This window comes from Falco cherrug, chromosome 5 (genome assembly GCF_023634085.1).
Source record: "Falco cherrug isolate bFalChe1 chromosome 5, bFalChe1.pri, whole genome shotgun sequence".
Lineage (NCBI taxonomy): Eukaryota > Metazoa > Chordata > Aves > Falconiformes > Falconidae > Falco > Falco cherrug.
Genome location: NC_073701.1, coordinates 67,878,852 through 67,904,074, shown reverse-complemented (window position 1 = coordinate 67,904,074; position 25,223 = coordinate 67,878,852). Strand labels below are relative to the sequence as shown.

Here is a 25,223-nt window from a genome sequence, read left to right as displayed (position 1 = left end):
CACATTTTTGTATACATATCCAGCACTAAATGATGACATAATTGTAAATCTGTTTAAGGACAACATCACATAAGCACAAATATAGCCCCAGGAAAGACCTAGTTTTCTCCATTTTCCCCACTCACATAAAGTGAGAAATGAAAATCCTAACCTAAAGGAGACCACAGAAAGGTTTGGGAGAGGGAGGAAGGTTGTTGGGATTTTTGTTTGTTTGTTTTCTATATAGAAACACATTTTTTCATAGTTACAACCTCATTCTGTTGGAATGGAGTGGACATTAGCCAAAAGCAGTAGTTTCTCTGCTGCAGTAGGAAAATCCTGTTTGTTATTACAATGGTTTGCATTCGCTGTGTTACAAGCTTCTCTTTAACAGTTTCAGTGATGTATTGCAAAAGTTACGGCATGCAGTCTTAGAGACTGATTTCCAAGACCTCAACTGGCAAGAAATCAGACTTCGGCCCCTGATGCTTTCCCCTATTTCCCAAAGTGTTCAATATCCAGAAGTGGCCTTTGTTCTAGTGGGAACAAGTGAGCTCTTTGTATTTTTTTTTTTTTTTTTTTTTTTTTTTTTTACTGGCATGCCATTCCACCCTCACATATACCACACTGTACCTGGGGACAAGAGTATAGCAATTAGGCACAGCCCTCCTGGTTAAACTGTACTTTCTAAACAGACTGGAATGTAATCATTTTAAGAGCTCCTGAGTCAAGAGCCTAGGACACACCCTGCATTCCACCTTTGGGTAATGTGATTTATTTTCAGAGCCATGAACATGAGCAGAGTTCAAGGCTACGACCTTGCCTCCCGTCTGGTGCTTTAAGGCAATTTGTATTCCCGGAATGGCGGGAGGGAGCTATTCCTCTGTAACTCCAAGCCCAGGCTCTCTGCTGGGCTCTGCCATGGGGGCTGCTTGTGTGTAAAATTTAGAAGGTGTTTTTCTTCTCCTGGAAATAGTCTAGCCATGCCTTTACTGTGACTAGGAATAACTGGGTCATTAACATTCTTTGTATTTCTATATTGTGTAATGCATCACTGTGTAGATAATTGATCTATCTCCAAAACCATTTGAGTTGTCCGCACAGCATAATCCTTTACCGTTCAGCCCTATTAGCTTGGGTCCCGGAAGCAAAATAGCCATGTTAACATGTTCTCAGGAAGGCTAATTAGTCTGGGCTTAGAGCCATGCTCGTGCAACTCTCCTGCTTCCAGTTCTGGAGGCAAGTCATTCCAGATGAGATTTAAGTTACCGCGTATTACATGCTTACATGCTTTCTTTGTCACCGTAATATTGCCTAGCCATAATACTAGCCATGGATCATATTTTTTGTTGGCTTTTTTTTCTTTTTCTTTTTTTTTTTTAAATTTCTTAGTGATTAAAACCACTTTGAATATGTCTAGAAAAACCTTGACCCTTATTTGCCCATTGAGCATCTTCACAGCAATGGGTCTTTCAGCAGCCAGCTCCTCTTGGACTTCCAAATTTGGATATTATATGCAATTTGAAAGTTTTCAAAATATGTAGAAAAGCAGATTCTCATCAAGATGACTTAATTTTAAGGTTCGATGTGTGGGAGACAGGCTAGTTCCATATAGTATAAGCTTCTAACTGTGATGAATTAAGAGATATAACATCAGGCTTTGTCAGGTCTTTTGGTCCAGCTTTCTGTATTGGCAAGGATACAGGTGTAAGCATAGGAAGTTTTGTATATTTTTGTCCCTCATGGGTGTGTTTCAGCTATGTAATTGGTGGGGTTTTTGAGGGGAAAAATCATGATTTGCAGATGAAGCAAAAATATGTAAGTTATGCTTATATATAAAGAGGTGTGACTGAATTTTACTGAGCCTCAGGGAAAATGAAAAAGAAATTGCAGTGTCAAGATAGAGCTTTAAAAACTGGATTACGGAAATGCAGCTGCACAACCTCTGAAGCAAACTCTGGAAATCATCCTGGTTTCCAGATACTCATTGCAGAAGACACTGTCAGTGACCAACTGGTTTGGAAGTGGCAAGCCTTCAGAGTTAGTTCGAGCTGAGTTCCTGTGCCTAATCCAAAGTCCTGACTTCAGAGTGCTTTGAATCAGATGTTCAAATATCTATAAGAGTAGCAAATAATGACTTTATGATTTTGAAAATTTTCTGATGTGGTAAAATTACCTTCCTGCATTTTGTTTCTACCAGTACATTTAATATGAAAATGTGCCACGGTTTACAGTTCAGGCTTTGCTGCTGTTGGTTGAGTACATAGTTGTAAATGTAGACATTTCAGGATGTGAATTTCTAAAGGACTCCTTCAGATGTTGACCTACCTTTGTGTTTTGGTCTCATGCTTTTCCAGCTCTCAACCTGTGGTTGTCAATACTGTGGGCACACTGCCCCACGCTAGTGACTTCAGGCACTTTTATGTACCCAAGCGAGGAAAGCAATTATCACTGATTCACTTCAGTCAGTAAAGGCAAATGACTGTTTTTTAGAGGAAGATTCCTTCCATCTTCAACTCAAATCACTCTTTGAAGGACATATTTTCCACTGATTATAAAGGGAGGTTTGCCCTGCTGGAGTCACTAGAACGTGAAATTCAAAGGATTCTTATTTAAGATGGGAAATGGTAAATTCAGACCTGTTTGTTCAGAAATAAACCATCCTATCCCAGTGCCATATCCCACACTGCTTCACTTTCACAATTGTCTCAATACTTTCAAACCATATAAATGCTGACTCCTTCGTGACATTAATTGCATGATCCACCTAGTCACTTGAATTGCCTGTAGTTTTGTGATCAAGATTGGTACATTTCATAACATGAAGGTTTTGTTCTTTTTTTTTTCTTCCTCCTGTCTTTTCATATCCTTTTAATATATTTATATCATATAATTTATATTAAATATATATGAAAGTTTAGGTGAGAGACAGGTAATGGCAAGTCACACACTGGAATAAACCATGAAAAAGTTATACCCAAAATTTAAGGTAGATTTCCCTGATAATTCCCTTACATATTTCATTAGTTCAGCCATCACCCTTTGCTGACTTCAAATTTCCATTGAAGTTGAACATCCTAAGATGGATACAGTAGACTACATCTGCTTTGTGGTAGGCTTTGAACAGTTTTGGGGAATGTTCTTAACACTAGCAAACCTGTTGGAGGTAATCTGAGCAGGATTGCTGAATGGCCTTGTGGTAAAACGGTGCTTAATTTTATTATTTCATTTGTTCCAAATCATGTTCAAACTTGCTGTTGTCATATCCCTGTCTTTACCTGAGCTTGTTAGTTTCTGGCTTTTGGTGGGTTTTTTTTGCAAGGTATGCTTACTAACAGTCCAGGATTTTTCTTTGTTGTGTTATCATATTTTCCAATTCGGATCCCATCCAAAGATAATTCAATAGAAACCTCTGGGTCTGATGTTTAAATACTTTCCGAAGTAAAAATCAACATTTTCATTAGTGAACCAAACAGTTACGTGCGTTTAATATGAGTACATTGCCATTCTGAATGAAATAACAACAAAACTGCTTAAGGAGCAGGAACTCAAAGCTAAGACACTGTTTCTCTCACTTAAAGTTCAGACCAGGGCTTTTCCACAGTGGATGTGGTCTGCAGTCCTGTAGTTTTTGCTACAGTCACAATAAAGACCCTTTTTCCCATTGTCTTCATGCCTAGAAATCTGTGAATGCCCAGAGCAGCAGCTGTACCCATAGGTCTCATGTCAGCTTTCAAACAACACTGGGTCATCTTGCCATATATTCAGCTACTTGAGCTTCATTCTGGTTTCATGCCAAAAGCTTCCCTGGTTTGGTCCTGCTGGGCACTTGCTCATTTCGGCTGAGGAAGCCAAAAGCAGGCTGGACACTAGCTGCAGCACTGCTGCATGCTGATGACTATAGATATGTGTGCCCGTCTTGCTGAATCTTGCTGGCTAGATAGGCATGGACACAGCCTGAGACAAATGTTTAGCTTTTCTGTTGATTTTGGTTTTGGCATCTATATTTGGCCATGGTTATGCAATCAGCTTTAGACGTGCACAGAGCTTGATGAATGATATGATCTACAGCCCATAATCTTAATCTGTAGGAGAGACCATGTCATGCCTTTTGCAACAAGCAGTGTGGTTTACGCTAAGGGAATGAAGCCAGCCGGTACAGAGCAGTGACAGGTGGTGAGATCAGTAAATATACCACACCAACAATGAGGACCCTTTAGTCGTAGTGCCTGACACAATGGCACTGTCTCAGGATGGGGAAAATAAGCAGGGAGCCAGGACAAGCTGTGCATTCGGTTCTGGACTGTGACGGACGATGATTTGAGAAAGGTGTTCAGAAATGGCAAGTCCCAGGGACCAAAGAGTAGTCCAGGGTTTTGCATGTCTGTACTCCAGACCATGAGTTTTCTGTCTCAAGTTGTGATGGTATTGGGGTCTCAAGAAAGATGTGAAAAATGATTGGAGAAGGATTCTCTGAAAATAGGAGAAAGCTTGATGTTCAAGCCACACAAATCTAGAGGAACTTCTGATTATCCTTTTGGAGGAGGCAAAGAGCACGTAGACTGCACCCTGATGGTCTGAGGAGAGCTGTAGAGATACCAGGCTGATGCATCACTGTGGCAATCAAGGAGGGCTGAGTTTATTCCAAGCTTTCTTGTTGAGGTGATGTGCAACCGCACAGTTCCTATCAGGGGTCTGTGGGTGTTTGCACCTTTAGCTCTGCTGTCTAATTAGGTGCAAAAGCCACCCCAGTGGTAGACACCTTGCAAGGCACAGTCTGCAGGCTGAAGAATTGCACTGTTCTGCCAGGCTAGACTTGATAAGGGACATCGCTGTGGGTAAGCATGTAGTATATGATGCTGTTCCTCTCAATAACTCATCTTGGTTCAGGCAGGTGAAGTTTTACATGTTGGCGATAACTGCAGTGCCCAGAGAGGTCGGTGCTATCTTATATGAAGAAATATTCAATCCTATAATGAGAAGCTTTCCCCATGAAAGATTCTGTAGCCTCATAGAAACAGCAGAATTACTACACAGAGTCATCACTCTTGTTATCAGATGGGGACAGCAGACACAGGGTGAACTGACTTTCCCAAGTTTACTCTGAGTAGTCATAGTAGAGCAGTCAAACATCTAAAATCATATGTGCCTCCTTTCTTTTGTTTATATTGCAAATGTATTTTTATTCTTTCTCAAGTCACACTTCATGTGTTGCTTGATGGTTTTGGCTCTGACCCACAGCTTGCCAAAATCATGGGAGGAATCTTTCATCTCACATCAATATGATTTCGACAAGAAATTTTGAACCTGAGTTCCTGAAGGAGGAAATCTTACTTTCCCCTGTTAGGTCAATACCTAACAGAGTTCAGTAGAGCCAGAAAATGCAAAGTAAAATGAAACAAATAAAAAAGAACTATGAATTTGAAGGCAGAAGTACAGAGAATATTGTTGGCTGTTTCTCCATTTATAAAGTCTGCTAGAAGGGTGGGTTTTTTCCATAATGTAAGTCTTTGCTGCAGGAGATGCCATTTGTTTCTGATGGCTTTGTACTAGCTAAGCTTCACACAAGAGAAGGGCTCCAGGGTCTTTTGCAGTTTCAGCACTTTTTCCCTCTGTTCTCTAGCATTTCCTATTATTCAGGCCAGGAATTCCCTTTGGATGGTCTTTTTGCACATCTTGCCACTGGCTGTAATTAATAACCTGCTTCTAGAAATTCCACTCATTGTCTCTTCTCTTTTTTTTTCTTTCTTTTTTTTTTCCTTAAGAGGCTGTTCAGGATAATTACTGTCTTTAAAGTTTTATGAATCACAGTGCTTGACATCTTTGATGTTGGTTGATTTTCAGAAAAATCACACTTTTTGTCCTAATGTTCAATTTGTCACTGTTACTTACAAACAAATAAAAGATTTTAAACCCCAAAGATGCAGATGTTCTTTAGCTTTGTTGCCATCTGTTTTCCTGCCTGCTGGGTTCCAAGACAAACATTTGTGCATTTTCATGAAGCTACAGTTATATATAAAATGCAATAGAACAGATAATAGACAGAAAGTCTTTAATATAAGCTGATTTTTAAATCACTTGTTCATAAAGCAGTATTTTTTCTGATGGTTTTTGTTTCCATGATAAACTTATTTTTAACTAGAGTGATTGAAAAACTTGCTTTTTTGGTCAGTTATATGTAAATTTCAGATCAGAAAACTGAGATTTCTGTGGAAGTCTCCCAAGAAAGATTATGATATGACCTTCATTTACTTCACAAATTTTACATTGTAGCATTTGAACAGCGTTCTTCTTGGACTTCAGAATGCCATACACTTACCTTTGCTCATTGAAGTGGTACACCAGATATCTGAATTCTTAACTATTTCCACATTAAACATTTTCTGTGTTTAAATCTGTGTGATATTTAATGGTAACATTTCCTCAACAGGTGACAGATTGAACTGCCCACCTTCTAGCTGGCAATTACCTAAATCCCTAACTCAGGCAAACACAAGTAACCAAGATTTTACAGGCGCTTCTTTCTGTTAAAAAGAAGGTATTTCAGGCGGAAGCATTGGTATCTGTTACAGTTTGGGAGATTACGAAGCAGTAAGTGCTAACTAAAACCTTTATTTACATTCAAAAAGAAATGTGCAGTCCTGAGTGCCTTCATCTATGCTGCAATGAAGTTTATAGTAAACACTGTTAATCCAGTGTGCTTAGAAGTGATATTTTGGGAGATAAGATTTCAAATACTCATAGCTGCTCATCTGTTACAAGTAGATTAGCTGTATTTTTGGAATGAAAGGCTTGCTCACGCTACCTTCCCCTTCTCTCACTGCTTAGATTTATCTTGTCTTCTTGTCTCATCTCCCTGAAATATTTAGCGTTCTTTGTCTTCAGTAACAGTCTCTCCTGTCCAAAATCATTTCAGTACATCCAGCTTACCACACGCTTCCAGTAGGGTTGAGGCAAATCCTTGCTTGGTGTAAATCAGTCCACTAGTCTTGGGATTCTCCAGCTTTGTGTTGAATCCTTATTTCTGTTCACCTATGCATTGGCTAGCCTTTGCTTTGGTGATATTCTCTTTTCCATCTGTTTTTTCTATCCCACTGACTACCCACCCTGTACATCTTATTCTGTTAATGTCATGCTCTAAATCCAGCTCACAGCATCTGAGCACATCGGTGACTCATTGCAGACGTATTATTAAATAATCTTTTCCAGAGAAGAGACTGTCTTCCTTCTGTAGCAACTCAGCCCCAAAAAGATTTTGGCCCACTCATTTTTGGCCCCCCAACAATTATTGCCCAGCCAATAATTGTGAACAATGCTGGTCCATTCAAGGAGTCTGTGGCAGAGTAGGCATCTGTGATGCAAAGCTAATGAGTTTGTGCCAACATGGTCTGAAGGAGAGTAATCACATGCTTACCAGCACCTGAAGCCTCACGACGTGTCAAAGACTGACCTGATATGCACCAAAACATGGTGTTAGGAAGGAATAGGTGCATTTTCTTCCAAAAAATTGAGATTTCCAGAGCTTAATAAGATAACTACTACTTGAGAGTCCAGAAGTAAAGATCTGTCTCTGCTATGAACAGTTTTTGAACCTCCTTGGGCTGAGCTTAGCTAATTCTACCTGTAGATAAAATTACCACAGTCTTTGTAAATTCTTGCACTTTCTCAGTCAGTGCATCCTGGGTATGTATTAGGAAAGCAAAGACACTGTGTTATTCAGAGATGACATAAAGAATAGAGGAGTACTATATGGCTGCTAATAAGTAAATAAATAAATAAATAAACAATCAATCAATCAATCAAACAAACAAACAAATAATAATAATAATAACACCACCCCAAAAAGAACAAGCAAAAACATCCTCCTAATAAAACGTACATTTTGTTTCATTCAGCCATGGCAACAGGAAGAAGCATGTTGGAGGATCCGGTGTGTATTGTATGTGCAACTGTCTAAATCAGTGAAAGGTCTTTCCAGTCTCCATTTCTGCACTGTAAATTTGTTGTGCTCTGGCTTCAGAAGGACTCTAGATGGTGGAGTGCTGGCTGGTCCACTGATTCCCCTTCCTGCTTTACAAACTGTGCAGTGTTATTGGCAACTTTTGCCTATGTAAGGCACACCCAGTGAATGTCTGTTCTAATGTCTTTTAAATTCAAGTAACATGGTTAACATCATGTCCTGGCTTGAGGGTGAGGAAATATGGATACATCTTAAATCCAGTGGAATCTTATACTTAAAGCACATAGCACTTGCTAAGACTGCTTCTTTTGAGCACAGTATATGGTTCACACTGCTCTTTAGGAACTCAGTGGAACTCCTGATATATTTAAAAGAAGCATTTGTGAAAATCCCATGTTGGATCATGACTTAAGGGTGGTAAAACACAAGTAGGTATTTTCCCACCTCTTGCAGAAGCTGAACGCCTGTGATGACAGGAGCACAAGCTAGACAAGGGTGATTTTTCCTTTCCAGTCCAATCACATCTTGCTTCCTCCCCACTTTCCGATCCCAGCCAGGCACATCTCTTGTGATGCTGCACTGCATCCACCAGAAATCAAAGTGGAAGCCCTGCAACATAAGAATTGCTTAGCAAATCTCAATTGCCAGGGGAAGGAAAAGCTTAATGCTTCTTGCCTTTTAAGATTCTTTGTTGCATCTTTGTAATTGTTTGATTTTAATTAAAGCGCAAAGTTTATCTGCTGTGCCTTTGAACGGAACACACACACGCAAAGCTTCTTTTTCCTATTGGCTTTGGGCTGCTACTTTTGACACCTTTATAATAAATCTGTTGGCTAGATGCAAAGCTTCAGGCTTGGCAGGATCTCAGGAAACTGAGAGAATAGGTAGCAATTCTTGTAAGAGCAAGAGTTCCAAAGGCGATAGATTAACAGGAATCGTTTCCAACTGAGCTAACCTATTTAAAAGTAGCAAGTACTTGAAAAGGGAAAACAGTTAAGAATGCATTACCAGAGAAGTGTTACTCCTTCTGAAATGAATTTCAGGACTTAAAACCATCTTTCTGAATGCCTATACTATTTATGATACAACCCTGAAGGGCCAAATACAATCTATGGAAACAGCACATAATTTCCACCACCCAGTGTTTCCTACTGGCTCGTTCTATACCTTCAAAGTTGCAAAGCCGGTTAACAAAAAAGGGATCTCTCCTAAGGAGGCAATGAATATTTATGATCAAATTTGTGGTGCTTAAACTTACAGTACAGATCCCCTAAGCTTCTGTTTATAAATGAAAAGAAATAGGCACCTTTATGGGCTAATTCAGAACCTATAGAATTCAGAACCTGGGAGACTACTGTTGGCGCTAATATTTCTCATAAGTGTTTGAATTCTTGGTTCCTGCTGGGATATCGTTGCCCTTACAGTTTTCAGTATGCAAATAATTTGGATCGAAATAGCATTGCAGAACCTAAACAGATCTGTTATTTGGGACCAAAGGAGACAGATAAATGTTATACATTAGCTTTTTCATGTACTCAATGGAAGGAGGTAAGCTAAGCAAACTCCTAGCTCTGGCTTCTTAAAATTGAAAACTTTCTTCTAAGATCTACTTCCCCCACACCCCTCTACTGATCCAAGTCAGTAGAAGGACACCTACCTTTCATAAGGATAATTCAAATTTCAAGTGACCTTTTAGAGATTATTTCTTTCTTCAGTCACTAAAGGAAATCTAGGCAAGTATGCTCGTATCTTGGAAGCCATAGTAAAAAAAAATGAAAAAAAAATAAAAAAAAAGAAATTCCTTTTGTGGAGGATAGACTGATATTTCCATAAAAATGATTATTAAAATGATTATTAAAATAATATGACTGGTTTTCCCTGGAACACATGTATCTCTGCTCCGTACACAAAGCAAGCAGTGCAGTATTTACATTGCAAGATCTGCTTATGAGTGTAGTTTTTCTTTTTTGAGAAATCTATCCATAATGTTCTCTATTATTACTGGGTTTGTAAAGAATTCTTGAAGAACAACTGATAGCAAAAAATAGCATGACAGGGAACAAGAAATCACATTATAGAGACATATGTTTTCACAGCATTCCAGCTGTAGACCTGGTGGGAGAACTTTGCAAACCAATTTGGGTATAATTAGGAAATTTGAGTTGCTCAGTCCCTGAGCTGAGAAGTGACTACTGGAGCTACTTATAAAAAGGATGTCCTACTCTATTTTTGAAAAAAACTCAAAACCAAACCACAACCTGAAAAAAAGACTTTGTTGTTGTAGTAAGATCAGGCCGTGGAATCAGACTGAAGAAGCACGGCCAATACTGTGCTACCATCTACCATCATATGTTACAGCTCTTCTTATTTGTTTAATATTTATGTCTTTTAATTTTATTTTTATTAGAATGATATGGGAGGTCAAAGGAGCCTAATAAACAAGTGGACTACTTTTCTGAAAGCCAGGCTTGTGTGTTCAATACCTGGTCCTGAAGGAGCAGACACACATTTTGATGAGCTGCGTAAGTTGATTTATCTCTAATGGACTATTTTGACCTCCATATCGCTTGATTCTTTGGTTGTTTTGTGGGTTTTTTTGGTTGGTTGGGTTTTTTTTTTTTTGGTTGTTGTTTGTAGAAGCACTGTCTTGTTCTGATTTTACTCTTCTTCCAGACAGTGCTAGTAATACCTCTGTCTTTTGTCAGAAGTCCTGATTATAACTGGAATTAGTCTAATCAGAAATATGGTGGGTTTACTTTTCACTCCAAAAGCTGGAAAGTGAAAATTTCATTCTGTATAAAGAATGGACTATATAAAAATGGAAAACTTCAGAATATCAGCACAAAATCACAGGGCAGAAATTAAATTTTAGACAAAAATAGAGTTTTTTTATATATTAACAAATATCCAAATTAGTAAATGCAGAAACATTCAGTGGATATTTAATTAAAAAAAAAGACAACAAAACCAAACAAACATTTTCTCCATTGCAGAAGATATATTTTTACTTTCTACAAGAGATGAGAGAAACCCACTTGTGTATGGAGTCTTCACTACAACAAGGTATGTATCAAGATCACGTGTGCCTCTGGAAACAAATGCTGAAGACCTTACTCAGGCCTTTTACTAAACCCTTCTATTACTAGATCCTGATTCCTGTGAGCAGTGAGAGACTGCTTGTCTAAAACTTGCAATATTGGGGCTGTAGTCAGTAAGGAGAATTATTTCAGAAATGGAAATAATAAATTATGTCCCTAAACATTTGTGTGCCTGACTTTTGAGAATGATTGTAAAAAGTAATGAATATTTAAACAGTCAAAAGCACACTAGTTTATTTCAGCCTTATGTAGTTGAATTACAAATTTGTCATGCTATTTTGAGCAACCGAGAGTTACTGTTTAAAACACATCACTGCCACGAAGCATTAATTCTGTAACCAACAACTTGACATCAGCTGTTTCTTAGAATCAAACCACACTATGCTCTAAAGTGATAATTCAGTGTTTTCATGGACAGGAGTTGATGGAAGAAAACCCCACCCTTATCTCAAGGGGATAGGTTAATTAATTAATGGATCTCTCAGCTGCCATACTGAGGTGCTCTATATAGAAATATCAGAAAGGAAATAAATAATGCTTTCGTTGTCTCCTGAACCTTTGAATTGAGTGTAGATAATGACCAGTCAGATGTTGAAGAATTGCCAAGGCACACCTTAACTCAGAAGCAGCCACCACGGTGGCTCCACAGAATACATAACCACACAAAATGTTCAAGATTGAATGAAATGTTGCACAATGAATGAAATGGTGTATGAAGTAACTAAAGTACATGCCACTCAACAACCTGGCATGGTGTTCTTTGGAAAACTGTACTGTCTGGGGTTTTCTTTAGAAAAATATGTAAAAAAAAAGAAAAAGAAAAAAGAAAAAAGAAAAAGACATAGAAAAAGAAATAAATGTTTATTTCTATCTCTTTTTATTGTCTGTTCAATGCAACTTGTAATTTTCAGGCACATCACCTGTAATATCACTAATATATGGACTTCCAGATGTGAAAACAATGTAAAGGAATGTCCTTCATTTGCAGAAGTTTCAAATCAAAATAACTAATGATAGCTGGAAACTGTCAGCCACTAGAAAAAAAAAGCAGTCTATCAAGTGGTCCCAAAGGCTAAATCCAGGTTTCAACCAAGCAAAGCTTTAAACTGTATTGACATTAAGTACCCACAGTTATTAGACCTGTAGATGTCTGTTAATTGCCACCACTTATATTAACTCTCAGGTGTAGGATTGATCCAAACCCCAATGGACTCTGGAATTAGTTAATTCACTGGATGAAGCATGCACTGACGAGGTGTTTACAGTATGCTCATCAATCCTTCTTTTTCAGCTCCGTCTTCAAGGGCTCTGCAGTTTGTGTGTACAGCATGGCAGATATCAGAGCGGTTTTCAATGGCCCTTACGCTCACAAAGAGAGCGTGGATCATCGGTGGGTACAATATGAAGGTCGCATCCCATATCCCAGACCTGGTACAGTAAGTGTCCTCTTAATTACATACTTCTATTTTTACTCCAGAGGAATCATACTTCACACCCCTCCCTGCATTGGTAATTTATATTTTCCACTCGGGTTATTTCAAATTATGCTCTGAACCCTTACGCTTCTGTTGACAGCTCAGACTTCTACCTATCCTGTAGGTATATAAATATACATTTTTCCATGTCTCTGAGATAACATTGTGTCCAGACTGTCTATTTCCTGGTTGTCTCTCATGTTGTGGTCTCCTACTGTACAGCTGAATTTCTGTCTGTTGGGATCACCTCTAAGGCACCAACACTTCAGGAAAAGCCAAAGGTATTTCTTTATGGAGTATTGAGTTATGACGAGGTATTTTATTTGTAGGCTTGTATTTCTTTTATCTTTGTGTCTGTTAAAATCCTGTTCCTTGAGATGTGGTCATTTATTCTATTCTGTGTGTTTGTACATCTGTTGTGTTTTGAAGTAAAATAAGGAGTTGCTGGAGATTTTATGGGATGAAGGATAAGCAATAGAAAGAAAAAAGAAGTTTAATACGTGGAAACATTTTGAAATCCCAATCTCTTAGACTTCTGATGTAACAATTGGGCCAAATGAAAGAGGAAAATTTCAGAAGAGCTGTATAAAGAATTCTTTCCCTACTTCTGTCTTGGCGTTCAATTTGGAAGAGCATGGACCTACATTATAACTGAGGAAGAAAATGGCATTTCCAAAAAATTCATCTACTTTTAAAAAGACATTGCAACTTTGAACAACTCTTTGTATGTAAAATGTAAAAGAGCAATGATTTAACAGTAGGAGAGGTATTATCCAGGATAGCTTTATGTTGTCTTCGTCAGGTATTCAGTGAACTAGTACTAGGCAGCTGCATAAATCCAGCCAAGCACTGTGCTACTGAGGTTTGGCTGCTGCTGGTACCTTGCCTAGAAGCCACCTGGGTGTCTCCATGCTATTTCTCTAACATCAGCACTGGCGTAACCTTTGCTTCAAGCCATGTTATCTAGCTTATTTAGCTCTTCTTTTCACACATTTTCTTGCGTGTCTGTGTTTTCCTCACCATCCTTCCAAAGGACCCAATTGCATGGTCCAAGCTCATGCTGTCTGCTGCATTGGGTGGTCCCTGGCTTCAGTGGGTCAGGCCCCCAGCAATGATTGCCTCCTCTCAACTGCAGGCGAGTCATGGAGGGCAGCTTTCTCTACAAAGACTAAGGCAGCTCCAGAGAGCGATTTGGCCTGCCTAGGATCTGCACTGTTAGAGCAAACACACTCCTAATTTAGACAATTTAGGCACTGCCGGCTTACGCATCTCTCTCTCACACAGAATATATAGTGCCCCCAGAAAAGAAGTTTACATTTTTATTTATTTATTTTTTGAGCATGTGCAACTCCATTACTGGTTAAGAAGTGCAGATGCATTTAGTTTTAAGTACAAAAATGGTGCCAGTGAGAACAATAGCTGGTCCCATGGCATCTAAAGAGATTAAAATAACTCTCTTGAAAACCTCAGAGTGCCCCATAAGGATGAACACTCTGCACAGATAGACGGGTCATAAGCTCATTGCATTTTTGAGTGTATTAGCCATCACATGGTTGAGCTGGGATTCGCAAGGAAGGAAACATGTCATGCTAAAGCATGTCAGTACTGATCTTTATCACTGATTTGAATACCCGTGCTTGCAAGTATTTTAAAAGTTGGAAAGTTTAAAGATAAACAGATATTTTCCATAAGCTGCCCCTTAACTCTCCAGCTACTTCCTCTAAGCACCTGATAACAGCTGTGAGAAAATGGTCTCATAAAAATCCTTAGGACCTCCGTACTCAGTGGATATCTGTAGGAGTTTGTCTGACCAAGGACTGAGAAGAGAAGTGGATATTATTGAAGAAAGCTCTCAGAAGAAAGATACCTGTATTATTTGCTATGTAGATAAGGTGAATGTACTGCTACATAGTTATTTGTCTTTTGTCTGAGTGAGCTGGACTGCAACGTACTTCAGGCTCAGTCATTTAATATACGGTATCCAAATAAGTAGCTTCATGCCATATTCTCATCTTATAATGGGCTATGCCAAACCTCTGGATATGAACAGGTTTAGACTGGGATCTGAAAAACCAATGCAGTGCTCAAAGGCAAGGAAAAGAAGCAGCATGCTACACCCCTGCAGAACTCTGCAGTGTGAATGCTGAAATACTCCTGAAGATTAAATTCATCATTTCTTGCCAGCTATGAGGTGGTTCAGGAATGCTCAGGACAAAACCAAAGAGGGGTAACGTATCCTTCTTTAAGTTCCTAAAACATGTTTTAGGTTTAAGCTCTACTGAAGTGTCGCCTACAGTTAGTGTAGTGAGCACTGCCCTGATTTTATATTTCTTGTATTTTAAGTTACTGGTGGAGTCTAAAAATGGCTATACTAGCGAATGCATTTCCTTTGATGTTTGGCTTTGCGAGAGGCATCGACATCCTTTCAGCATTTATACAGAAGCAGGAGGCTGCTTACCCTAATTTAACTTTCTGCTCAGCTGCCTTTATCTCCTAAGTAAATAAAGCTGTTCGTTATAGAGGCTGTGACCACTTTGATATTGAAATTTTGACAAAATGCTTCCTGTGGCAATTTGTTTAGGAGATAAACTCCCAACATGACCATGATATCATGCCTTCGCAATGCCGAGCCCGTGCCTGCCCGGGGACCCGCAGCTGCGGCGGGGTCTGCCTGCCCTCTGCCGTCCTTGGGAGACCCCTGAGCACGTGTTGGGCATCTCCGGCACTCCATACCGCCGATGCTGCAAAACGTACAGCTCCTTTACTCTGATTTTCTCCCAATGGTATTAAAGAGCAAGTAGAAATAATGGGAATTAAACAGAGGCAAGGCTTCAAATCTATTTCAACTGGGAAGATGAAGAAGAGACAGAAAAAAACTGTAGCAGGCAGCCCCGACACAAAGAGTGATGTGAAAACTGAGGGAGCTTTGGCTCTATCTTCTTTAGCCATTTGAAAATTGGGTTTGTGTATCTGCAGTTGTCCCCAGATAATGAGTCCAGTTTTCTTCCAGTCTCTTAGGGTTTCACCCAGGAAACAACCCACTGATAAAGAAAACATCTAGGACTTTCTTTAAAATCTCTTCTGTATTCTGAAACAGAGTTTTCGTAACACCCTCCCAGCAATCACAGAGGCATTTTAACAAGATTTTCAGTGAATTAGGAGGAAAAAACCATTTCTACCTTGTTTATTTAGCTGTAACCATTGCGGTATCAGAGCAACTCATAGTACCTGTTTGGAAATTTTGATGGGATACACAGGAGTCATTCTCATTTCATTGATGGTGAGTAAATGTGATGAGCTCAGATTTTTTGAGGCATGCCAGTGTTTAAGGAGGCAGATTAACTCTTAGTCTCATCTATTGTAGAACACAGGCCTTTAACTACTATCCAAGGAAGCACCAAATGGTTTTGATAGCTCTAGATATTTTACTAACTGATTTGCTAAATGTTCAAAATCAGGCTTTGAACCAGCAAAGATTCCTGCAGTCTGAGTCACTTCTTAGCTACAAGAAGGAAGAGCCCAGCATGTTGCTTTTGTCCATGTGAAGAGTTTTATGTCTCATCTCTCTCCAATTCAGATCTGAATATGGCCCTGAGCTCCTGAATTCTCTGTGTATTTTTTTTTTTCAAAAACAAGTTCCCTTACAAGCTGTCACTTTCTCCTGTGATCTTTTCCACCCTTTTCTCTATATATCACTTTTTCTCCCTTTCTTCAATGAATCCCCTTCTTTTATTTCTTCTGCTGATCTAATACACACAGTCTGTCAAGATGTGGTGTCCATCCCATTGGGACTTGGCTGAGCCACAGAGGAACACTGTCTTTCAAAAAGCCTCCCTTTGTCCTCCCATCTGGTTAGTTTTGCTGCTTTAATAAGTGTGTTCATAAAACACTGAGGGTTGCACAGGTTTCTCTTGTTATTTGTAGGCTTATCTTCCTCTTTCACCTGATATTTATGGGATAGGCTGCATTCTTTGTTTCTTCAATTCCTCTCTCCTTTGATCTCCCCACTGTAAATGAGGCTGCCTAATTAAGGGAAATGTTTCACTTTAAGGGTTTATTTTCCTAAGAAAGCCTCCCCCACCTCCTCTTACTTATCAACCTGTTTTCCCCAACATGAATCACCTTTCAATCACAGCAGCCTTTCAAAACGCTGCGAACCCAGTCACCTTTCTTGCTGGCAGAGGCCAGCAGAGAATTGCAAAGTCCACCTGCAAAGTCAAGTTCACTCCCCTAGCTAGTCTCAGCCCTGTTAGCCTCAGATTAATGCTCCCTTATGTCAGCCTTTTCTATCAAAACACAGGTGTGATAAATGGAAAAGCAATACAATGGGCTGAGGGCAAACACCAGAACAGGTTAGGGTAAATCTCGCACATCCATTAGGATTCAAACTCCATCTCAAATTAAAAAAAATATAAAAAAGAGGCTTCAGTTTATTGGTAGAGATTTTTTTTTGTTAGTTTTGTTCATGCTTTTTGTGGTGGGGGTGGAATGACGTCGATTCCATTTAAAATTTTTGCTGTTTGTTTGTCTTCTGCAGAACCTGACTCATTCCCCTCTCCCCTGTCCTCTTGCAGGCTTGCTCTGAGTAGCCACAAGGTTAGCACGAAAGTCTCCCTGCTGAGTGCTGGGTCCTTCTGGCACAACCCATCCATCCTGTAGAGAAGCACTAAGGCTTTTTGCAAGCATGTCCAAATTTGAAATGTGTTGTGCAGCTCTGATCAGACTACAGGGAAGAAGCTACACAGTATTTAGGCCACTCAGGAGCCCAAGTTTCATCTTCAGAATGGTTTATGGCTGAATCTCTAATGGCCCAGAAGTGTCTATGCCCTGACAGCCATCTCTCCGCTGTCATCTAAACCACAGAAGGTCATAAACCTAGAAGTACCCCAATTTTTAAAGTACTTCTGGGCATCTTGGAAGCTCATACTGGTCCTCAGTGTTAAATCTTAACCCCTCAGGACTCAGACTTCAGATTTCTTGATGAACTACTAGTAAAGTTCAATGTGCTGGGTGTGTGGGAGGTCTTCATTTAAGAGAAAAGTGACTAGTTGAAGGTAGTCCTTCTGTTTCTCTGCTGCTTGATGGATCAGTGATAAGGGACCTTATTTAGAGCTTGGAAGACTTTACATTACATTGTAAGGGAATGCTGATTACAAGGTCACATCTCCTTGCTAGAAAAATATTCATTCACTGAGAGACTGGGAGAAAAGAACTGTGTGGTTAATTCGTTCCCTCTGTGAGAAAGTCCGGTGTTCAAGTTCCTACTGCACTTAACATAAAATAGAGAGCTTTTCAGAGAAAAAACAGATCTCCTTCCTTCCTGGTTAATATCTGAACAAAATTCTTACTACTTTTGGCTAAGATGAGAGGTAATATTTCATGAAAAGTGAAACACCTTCAACAGGAAGGAGCAAGGAGCTCCCAGGATGGCACTGGCCCACATGCCTGGAATGGAGGGACACCTCCCCTAGGAGGGAATCCCAGACTGAGACATCTCATTGCCCGATACGGGAGAGATTTAAGAAATACTTCACTCCTTAATGTTTCACGCTGGCTACTTCAGATGCTCCCAAGCGAGTGACTTGCTGGTGTGCTGCTTAATTCTCCTTGTGCCTAATTGCCTAAAAATTCCCAGCCTGGACATTCCAAATTTCCAAGCAGATGCCTACTGCACCCAATATTATCAAGTCCTGTTGTGTATCTAGCCTATGGGTGTTGGTGTCTCATTGTTAGGTAGATCTAAGGCTCAATGTGACAAGTTACTTTTAAACTGGGATTTTCAACACACTTGAAATAGAAACCCTTTTGGAGCTCACAGAGAACAGCATTTTATTTCAGAATTGTCAGTAGACAGCAGCACTGCTGAACTAGAGGTACACCATTAAATGCAAAGGGTATTTTTGTTACATACCTTATAGCTAGGTTCCCAAATAATTGTCACAATTTTAATAGGTGTCAGATCCAGCAGCTCTTACTGACTGCACTGGGTGATGTGAAGCACTGTGCATTTTGGCAATTTGGAGGTTTAGCTAGAAGCCTAACTTCTGGCACCAGCTTTTGAAAATCTTGGCCAGGGTTCCCACAAAACGTTAACACAGTCACACCGTATGTCTCAGTATTGTGTGAGATCTACACATCCAGCACTCTGCTAAGCTGCAAATTTAATAAGACAAATGAAAAAAAGAGACAAGCTTATGTCTGTGCAGTGTGGCTGAGTTAGGGTGTATTTGCTTTTATTTGAGAAAGATTAGCCTTAATTTACCACCTCCTGATTACATTTGGATACAAATAAAAGGTGAAGAAATAAAAGACATCTTTGTAGATCATCTGGGATTGGGGCGTAGTCGAGGGTGATTATTGTCAGACTGAGCTCACACAGAAGGCACTAGAAAAACTTCAGGAAACTATTGAATTAAGTCCTTAAAAGTTTTGTGCCACAGAGTTTATACAGTTGAATAGTGATGCCCTTAGTACTTCTAACTCTGTTTCTGTTAGGGTTTTTCTTCCTTTTTTTTCTTTTTCTTTTTTTTTTTTTCTCTTTTCTGGTTACTTTTCATTTCCTAACTTGTATGTTTGTATCAAGTTATCATTCACAGCACTGGAGGACTAAGCAACCTCAGCCGAATAAATGAGAAGGTAAATAAGTTTCTTGCAGGATTCTTACTTAGCAGTACTAATTTTAGTAATTAAATGTGATTCATTTTTCTTGATGTCAGCTATCTAGAAGAGAAACATCAAATCTGAGCCAGCTGCTTAGACTTCTTGATCAGAAAGAAAGAGATAGGCACCTCCTCAGTAAGGTTCACACACAACCAAGATAAGAATCTAGGTCAGGTGAGATGAATCCCGCCCTGTTGTAAAAGCAGAAGATGCTGAGAAGGCAGAGTGATGGTGTTATAAGAACTTTTATGAAGCCAGATTCTCTTGCAGTCCACATGAAACAATCCTGCCAACTGACTTCTGTGACATTCAATATAAATGCAAATCTCTTACTGTCTCCGGTGGGAGATGTCACATATCTAGGACAGCATCTGGTGCTGAGGATGTGAATAAATGTGCTCTGTGAACTGGGCAGAGAACACCGATATCATTATCATGAGACCTGCAACAGGATGTGAACTCACATTTTCAGAGGTGAAAGGCTGCTTCGCTCACCCATTCGGCCACACAGCCTTTGCCATCCTACATCCTATTGATTGCTATGAAAGGAAGCACAAGCCCACAGGAATTGTTCTGCAGTGATGGGTGGCCGCAGCTTTAAACAGCTGCCTGAGAACTTTGCCAAAGGGTGGCCAAAATGGATTTTTCATTCTCCTGGTTCATCCATCATGCCACAGTGAGTGACGCTTCTGGAAATAGCTCCCTCAGCCAAGCATAACAGGGTCACACCTGCCCAGCTGTTCTTGGTGGTCATGCTGTCTTAGGATGGGATCCAAAGCCCACTGAAATAATTGGAAAAGGCCCTGTTGACTCAAGTGGATCTTTGAATCAGACCCTTAGTCCTTGTTTCTACTAAATTAGCTGTACAAGCTGGCATAGTTTTCCCTATATCATGCATAGCAGGGTTTGGGCCTTTGGGATTACTGCTATCAGCTTCATAGTTCCATATTGGTAGATATTTTATCCGAGTGTTTTTCAGTAAGTGATGTCATCGCTCTCATCTTCCTCTGTTGACGTTATTTCTGGCAAAAATCTAGGACATCTTTAAGACCCGTGAGGCTACTCCCGTTTTTCACATAGAAATGGGCTTCTGGGGTTGAGCTGTAAATAGGTGAGGGATCAGCAAATTTCCAGAAGATGTGGACTGTGACTTGGAGCAGTAAGTGAGAACATGAACCACAAAAAAATGCATATATAAGGGAAAACCAGCCTCTAGTACACAGTGAGGGGGAAGCGAAGAGGTGAATTTGTTTCTCATCTTATAGAGAAGAAATTGATGCAAAATTTTGATCTAAAGCCAGCTAGAGCCCATGTGTTTTATTGATTCCAACAAACTTTGGTTCAGCCCCTGCAAAGATAAACATGCTTTTGAAATCAGTAGGGTTTTTGAGGTCTGATTCTGGTATAAGTGGCAAAGGCTCAGACCTTGGTGGTTCTGAGGGTAAGCAGAAATTTTCATTCCTGAACTCCTGTTCATGTAGCAAGTGTGCACATTATTTGGTTTCTATGTACTTATCATTATGTTTATTTTTTAATTTACCCTGTATCATGGTTTGCTTTATTTCTTTATCTCAGAGTCTAAAATCTAATTAATTTTTTTTGTTACAGGCTTTCTATTGTCTTTTTTGCTATATAATATAAAAACATGTATTTCTTTGTGAGATTATTTAACTGATATTTTCTTCAAAAACCAAGCTGACTACAGCCCACCTCAAGGGTGTAACCTTGCAAACACTTTAATTTGTGAAAGCACAGCAGAAAACAGAATGTGGGAGATCACACCCAGCAAGACAGAGGGAGAATTTCTTCAGAAGTGCTAGCATAAAACCCCAAGGGATAACTCACTGCAATATATGTTTCTAGTCAAACTATTATTTTTCATTTAGGACTTTTCTTTTTGACTTGTATTAAAGCTGTATTTTTAAGGGATGGCCTTTGTGCAGTTGCCACAGGACAGCAGTACAAACCTATCTTTTTTTTTCTTTTTCTTGTTAGTTCTTTCACAGCTGTACATTAAATTGTATAGTGAAAGAAAATGACCAAATATGCAATGGAATATGTCTTAATTCAAATCAGCACAGGTCTAGTGTTCACAGAAATTTTCAAAATCTATTGGATAATTCAGGAGCCTAAGACCTATTTTCAATAAACAGTTTCAGAGTTTTTATGACGATGAGATGCACAGGCTTAAGTCTTATGGATTGAAATAATGCTAATCAAGTGGGCACTTGCACGTACTCTGTTAGGTCTCTAGACAGACATAAAAAGCAGTCCAAGGAAGGAATGAAATGGGTTGTAGACTCTTAAATCACTCAGGCTACAACTCTGTTAAATAAAACCATGAGTAAGGTCCAAGTGCGGACCCACAGTCACTGTACTTTTTAATCCTAGGATGGGCTTTGCCATTGTTTAGGCATGTGCAAATGGCACTCTCCCTGTGGCAGTGCTGTGACGATGTTTGGGGTCTAAGGTGGATCAGGAACTGCTCACGAGCTCATGACAGGCATTTCAGGTGTGGCCGTAGATGTGGATGCAGAATGTCAGCTGGTCTGTGCTTCACTGGCCTGTTTTGTTTCCGAATTTCAGGTAGTTCTAACACTTTTGAGAATATTATCCTCAGTCAGAAATTTTTGTTTAACTAGAAGCTATCGTCTTTGCATTTAGGGTATTTATACAGGTGTGTGTTCATGTAGAGCTGTGTATGACGGGAATAATTCTGCATGGTATTATCTCTATTTACTGCATGAAGAATTCATCCTTAGGCACGTGTCCACAATACCTTGTGTGCGCTGAGCAGAGGCTATGTTCCCTTTTTAGCAAGCACTGTCACGGGGGTGCTGCGTTCATCCCACAGCCCAGGAAGAGAGCAGGCAGTAGAAACCCAAGGGAGTAAAGAGTCCAGGCTGGTCCTGAGCCTGCTGGGATGGATTCGCTGCTAGTGGCTGATGTTGTGTAGCCGCGAGAAGGGGGTTTGCCAGCAAGGGAGGAGGGACATGCTCAACCCTTGGTGCTGTGTATGTCATTCCTAATGCAAATGTTTTAGATAATGCCAAACCTTACATAGTGGAACAGATCCTAACAGCAAGCCCTTAACTGGCACCATAGATTGAATACATAAAACTGAAGATTTGGGAATGTGAACTAAAGTCTCCTCTGTCAAAATTAGCCATGAAGGTGGACTGTAGAGCAACTTCACCACAAATCTTTTCTTCTGGCAGACTATGAAGGCATTATTTAATCGTGTTTCTTTCTTCATAGACTGTGTTATGGCTCCACCTGGCAGGAAAAACAGGGATTAGTCAGTTAAAAATAGTGTTAAAAAAGAAGCAATCAACAGTTTATATGTAAAAGGGTGTCACCAACAGGAATAATATTTCCAGTTCATCTTATTATACAGGATTTGTAGTGCCCCATCTAGATGCCTCCAGATTCAAAGGAGGAGCTTTCTCAGACTCAGGTTAGAGACTAGGTGTGAAACAACAGACAGAAAAGAGATACAAACAGCCATGGGAAGGAAAGCAGAGGTAGGTGAGCATGAGAGGTGGTGGGTCACCAGCATGACTGACCTTGCAAATACGTTCCTGGGCTCACGCCGAAAGGTGCAAAAGGGAATAACTTGAAGGAGGTTGAAGAGGTGGGATTGTGGGTGGTCTTCAAGCAAGATGTGTGAGAACCAGCTTTATGTAAGCTAAAGCAAGGGCTGAATTCATTAGTTAGTATGGGTCTGACAGAGGTGGGAGCCAACACCTGCAATAAATGAGTGACAATGGGGAAGTGTCTGCGGGAGTGATGGCTGTAGCAGTTGTCTGGGGCAGAAGCAGATGAGAGTGTGCTGTTCAAAGCCAGAGAAAAGGATGCTGCAGCAGCTGAGCCAGGGGCCTGGGCAAGAGTTTTGGCCATGTGGATGCGTAAGGAAAGTCACTTCTGAGAAATAATGAACTACAGAGATCATCTGGCATCTGGAGAATCTGCCTTTTTTAGAGAAAAAAATAAACGGGAGGCGTAGGAGGTGCAGTTCACTGAAAAGTTATGGCCTCTGCTGGCCACATACAGGGAGAAGATCGATGGGGGTGTTTTGGTCTGGAAAAGTGAACGTGGTTAAAGCATTCACTGGGGGCCATCAGTTTAATATGGGGACATGCTGGTGGGTCATGCCTCCTTCTGGTTGAGTGCATCAAAAGGGCAGAAACTCAGCCTCGATAAGAGCAAGAAATACAAAAGGCAGAAAAACTGTGGTGTGTGAGAAGATTCTGCACTCTAAACGAGTTGCGCTTATGCCATGGTAGCCACCGGAGGGCACCCCAGCCTCGCTGTTGGAAGCCCCTCACACGGTGCCTGCGCCAGCGACTCCTGCGGGACCTGCGCCTGGAGAGGAGCGCTCGCCGGCTTTGGCAGCTCTCCTTCACCCCAGGCTGGATTTCCTTGTCTACTTAAATTATCCAACGTGATAAGGAGCCCATCAGTGGGGCAGGGAGTGGGGCGGTGAACTTCGTTGCAGGTGTACTGAGCCCATCATGAGAATTTCTCTGGTTTTAATGCAACCAAGTAATTAGTTTTTAAAGCAAGTAATGGTGATCAAGTGCTGCTTTGGGATGAGAAAAACCACTGATTTCTTACTGGCTTCACAAGTGTTGTCACAGAAAATTTGATTACTTGAATATGGGCTGAATTTGTGACTTATTCATAAGGCCAAATTTGCAAAGTGGCTTACACTGGTGACATCTGTTATGGTATTATATACAAGTGGCTTCTAAATATCTAAAGAAAAATTAGATACTTTCCTATATTGTCAGATTGTTTATGGCTAAATTTTGCTGACTTCAATATATGATTAAAAAGAAAAGTTTAAAGAGGAGCACAGTACTGAATATACTGCCTGAATGTTGTTGTTGTAATAATAATGATAATGATAACAACAACAACAACAATAATGTATTTTCATTATTGATGATAGCAGTATGAATGTTAAGGCTTGTCTCATACTTTCTTCAGGAACGCTACTAGACAAAGAAACATAAAAGATCTTGGTTATGGCCTTAAAGACCATTTGGTGATAAAACAAACAAAAAAAAAGAATTGTAGCCTTTAGTAAATTCTGTTTACAGATATGTTAATGCAATAAATATGAATTAATTCACATTTTATCCAATGTCAGACAGACAACTTCTTTTTTCTGCTGCTGTCTTCTTCCCTGAGTGTCTTAGAGAAGCTAAGGAAGTTCATCTCCCCTCTAAGTTTTAATTTAGGTTATCAAAATGTCTAAGAAAGAAGAAAAGCCTGTAAGAATTTTTCCTGAAAGCTTGCATATATAGGTAGTTGCAGATGTGGAACAAACAGGAACGGAGCAGTTATAATTATGAGTGCTAGTACAAATGATTGAGATGAAAAAAATTAACAAGTTTTGGGTGGTTTTAAAAGATGAAAGAGAATAGGTGGGAACAGGATAAAGGAAGATGAAGGGGAAGAGCTTTTGAAGAGAGGTAAAAATGAAAAAGAGGAGAGTGGAGAAATGAGGGAGAGAACGACACTTTGAAGCACCAGAGGAGCACACACAGCCAGCATGCTGCCATGCTTTTAGATCAACACTGAGCTTTTTCAATTGTAAATCAAATCACCAGCCACTGGCAAATGTGCCTTACAAACCAATACAGCTGATCTGGCCCAGGCAGCTTTCCTACTACACAAAGACACCTGCAGATCACTTGTACTTCTTTCCTAATATTCTTCTCATCTTTATATTCTCTCTTTCATCCAGTGTCCAAGCAAAACCTATGATCCACTCATAAAGTCTACCAGAGACTTTCCTGATGAAGTCATTAGCTTTATTAAACGCCATCCAATGATGTACAAATCCATTTACCCAGTGACGGGAGGACCAGTATTCACTCAAATCAATGTGGACTATCGTCTGACTCAGATTGTGGTGGATCACGTCATGGCAGAGGATGGGCAATATGATGTTATTTTCCTAGGAACAGGTATGAGAGAGAACTTCCATGATGATTCTACACAAAACACATAATTTAAGAACTTTTACTACAGCAGGTCTTG

General features: G+C 39.9%; 1 protein-coding gene across 6 annotated transcripts in view; it reads left to right on the top strand.

Annotated features, from left to right (window-relative positions):
- SEMA3D (semaphorin 3D) overlaps positions 1–25,223 on the top strand; it is a 147,753-nt gene that overhangs the window by 96,136 nt on the left and 26,394 nt on the right. For all 6 annotated transcript variants that reach the window (XM_027811917.2, XM_055711199.1, XM_027811918.2 and 3 more), the window contains 4 exons: positions 10,347–10,461; positions 10,933–11,002; positions 12,329–12,473; positions 24,928–25,150. In XM_027811917.2, the coding sequence (XP_027667718.2) occupies positions 10,347–10,461; positions 10,933–11,002; positions 12,329–12,473; positions 24,928–25,150 (553 nt within the window). The remainder of the gene's footprint in view (positions 1–10,346; positions 10,462–10,932; positions 11,003–12,328; positions 12,474–24,927; positions 25,151–25,223) is intronic.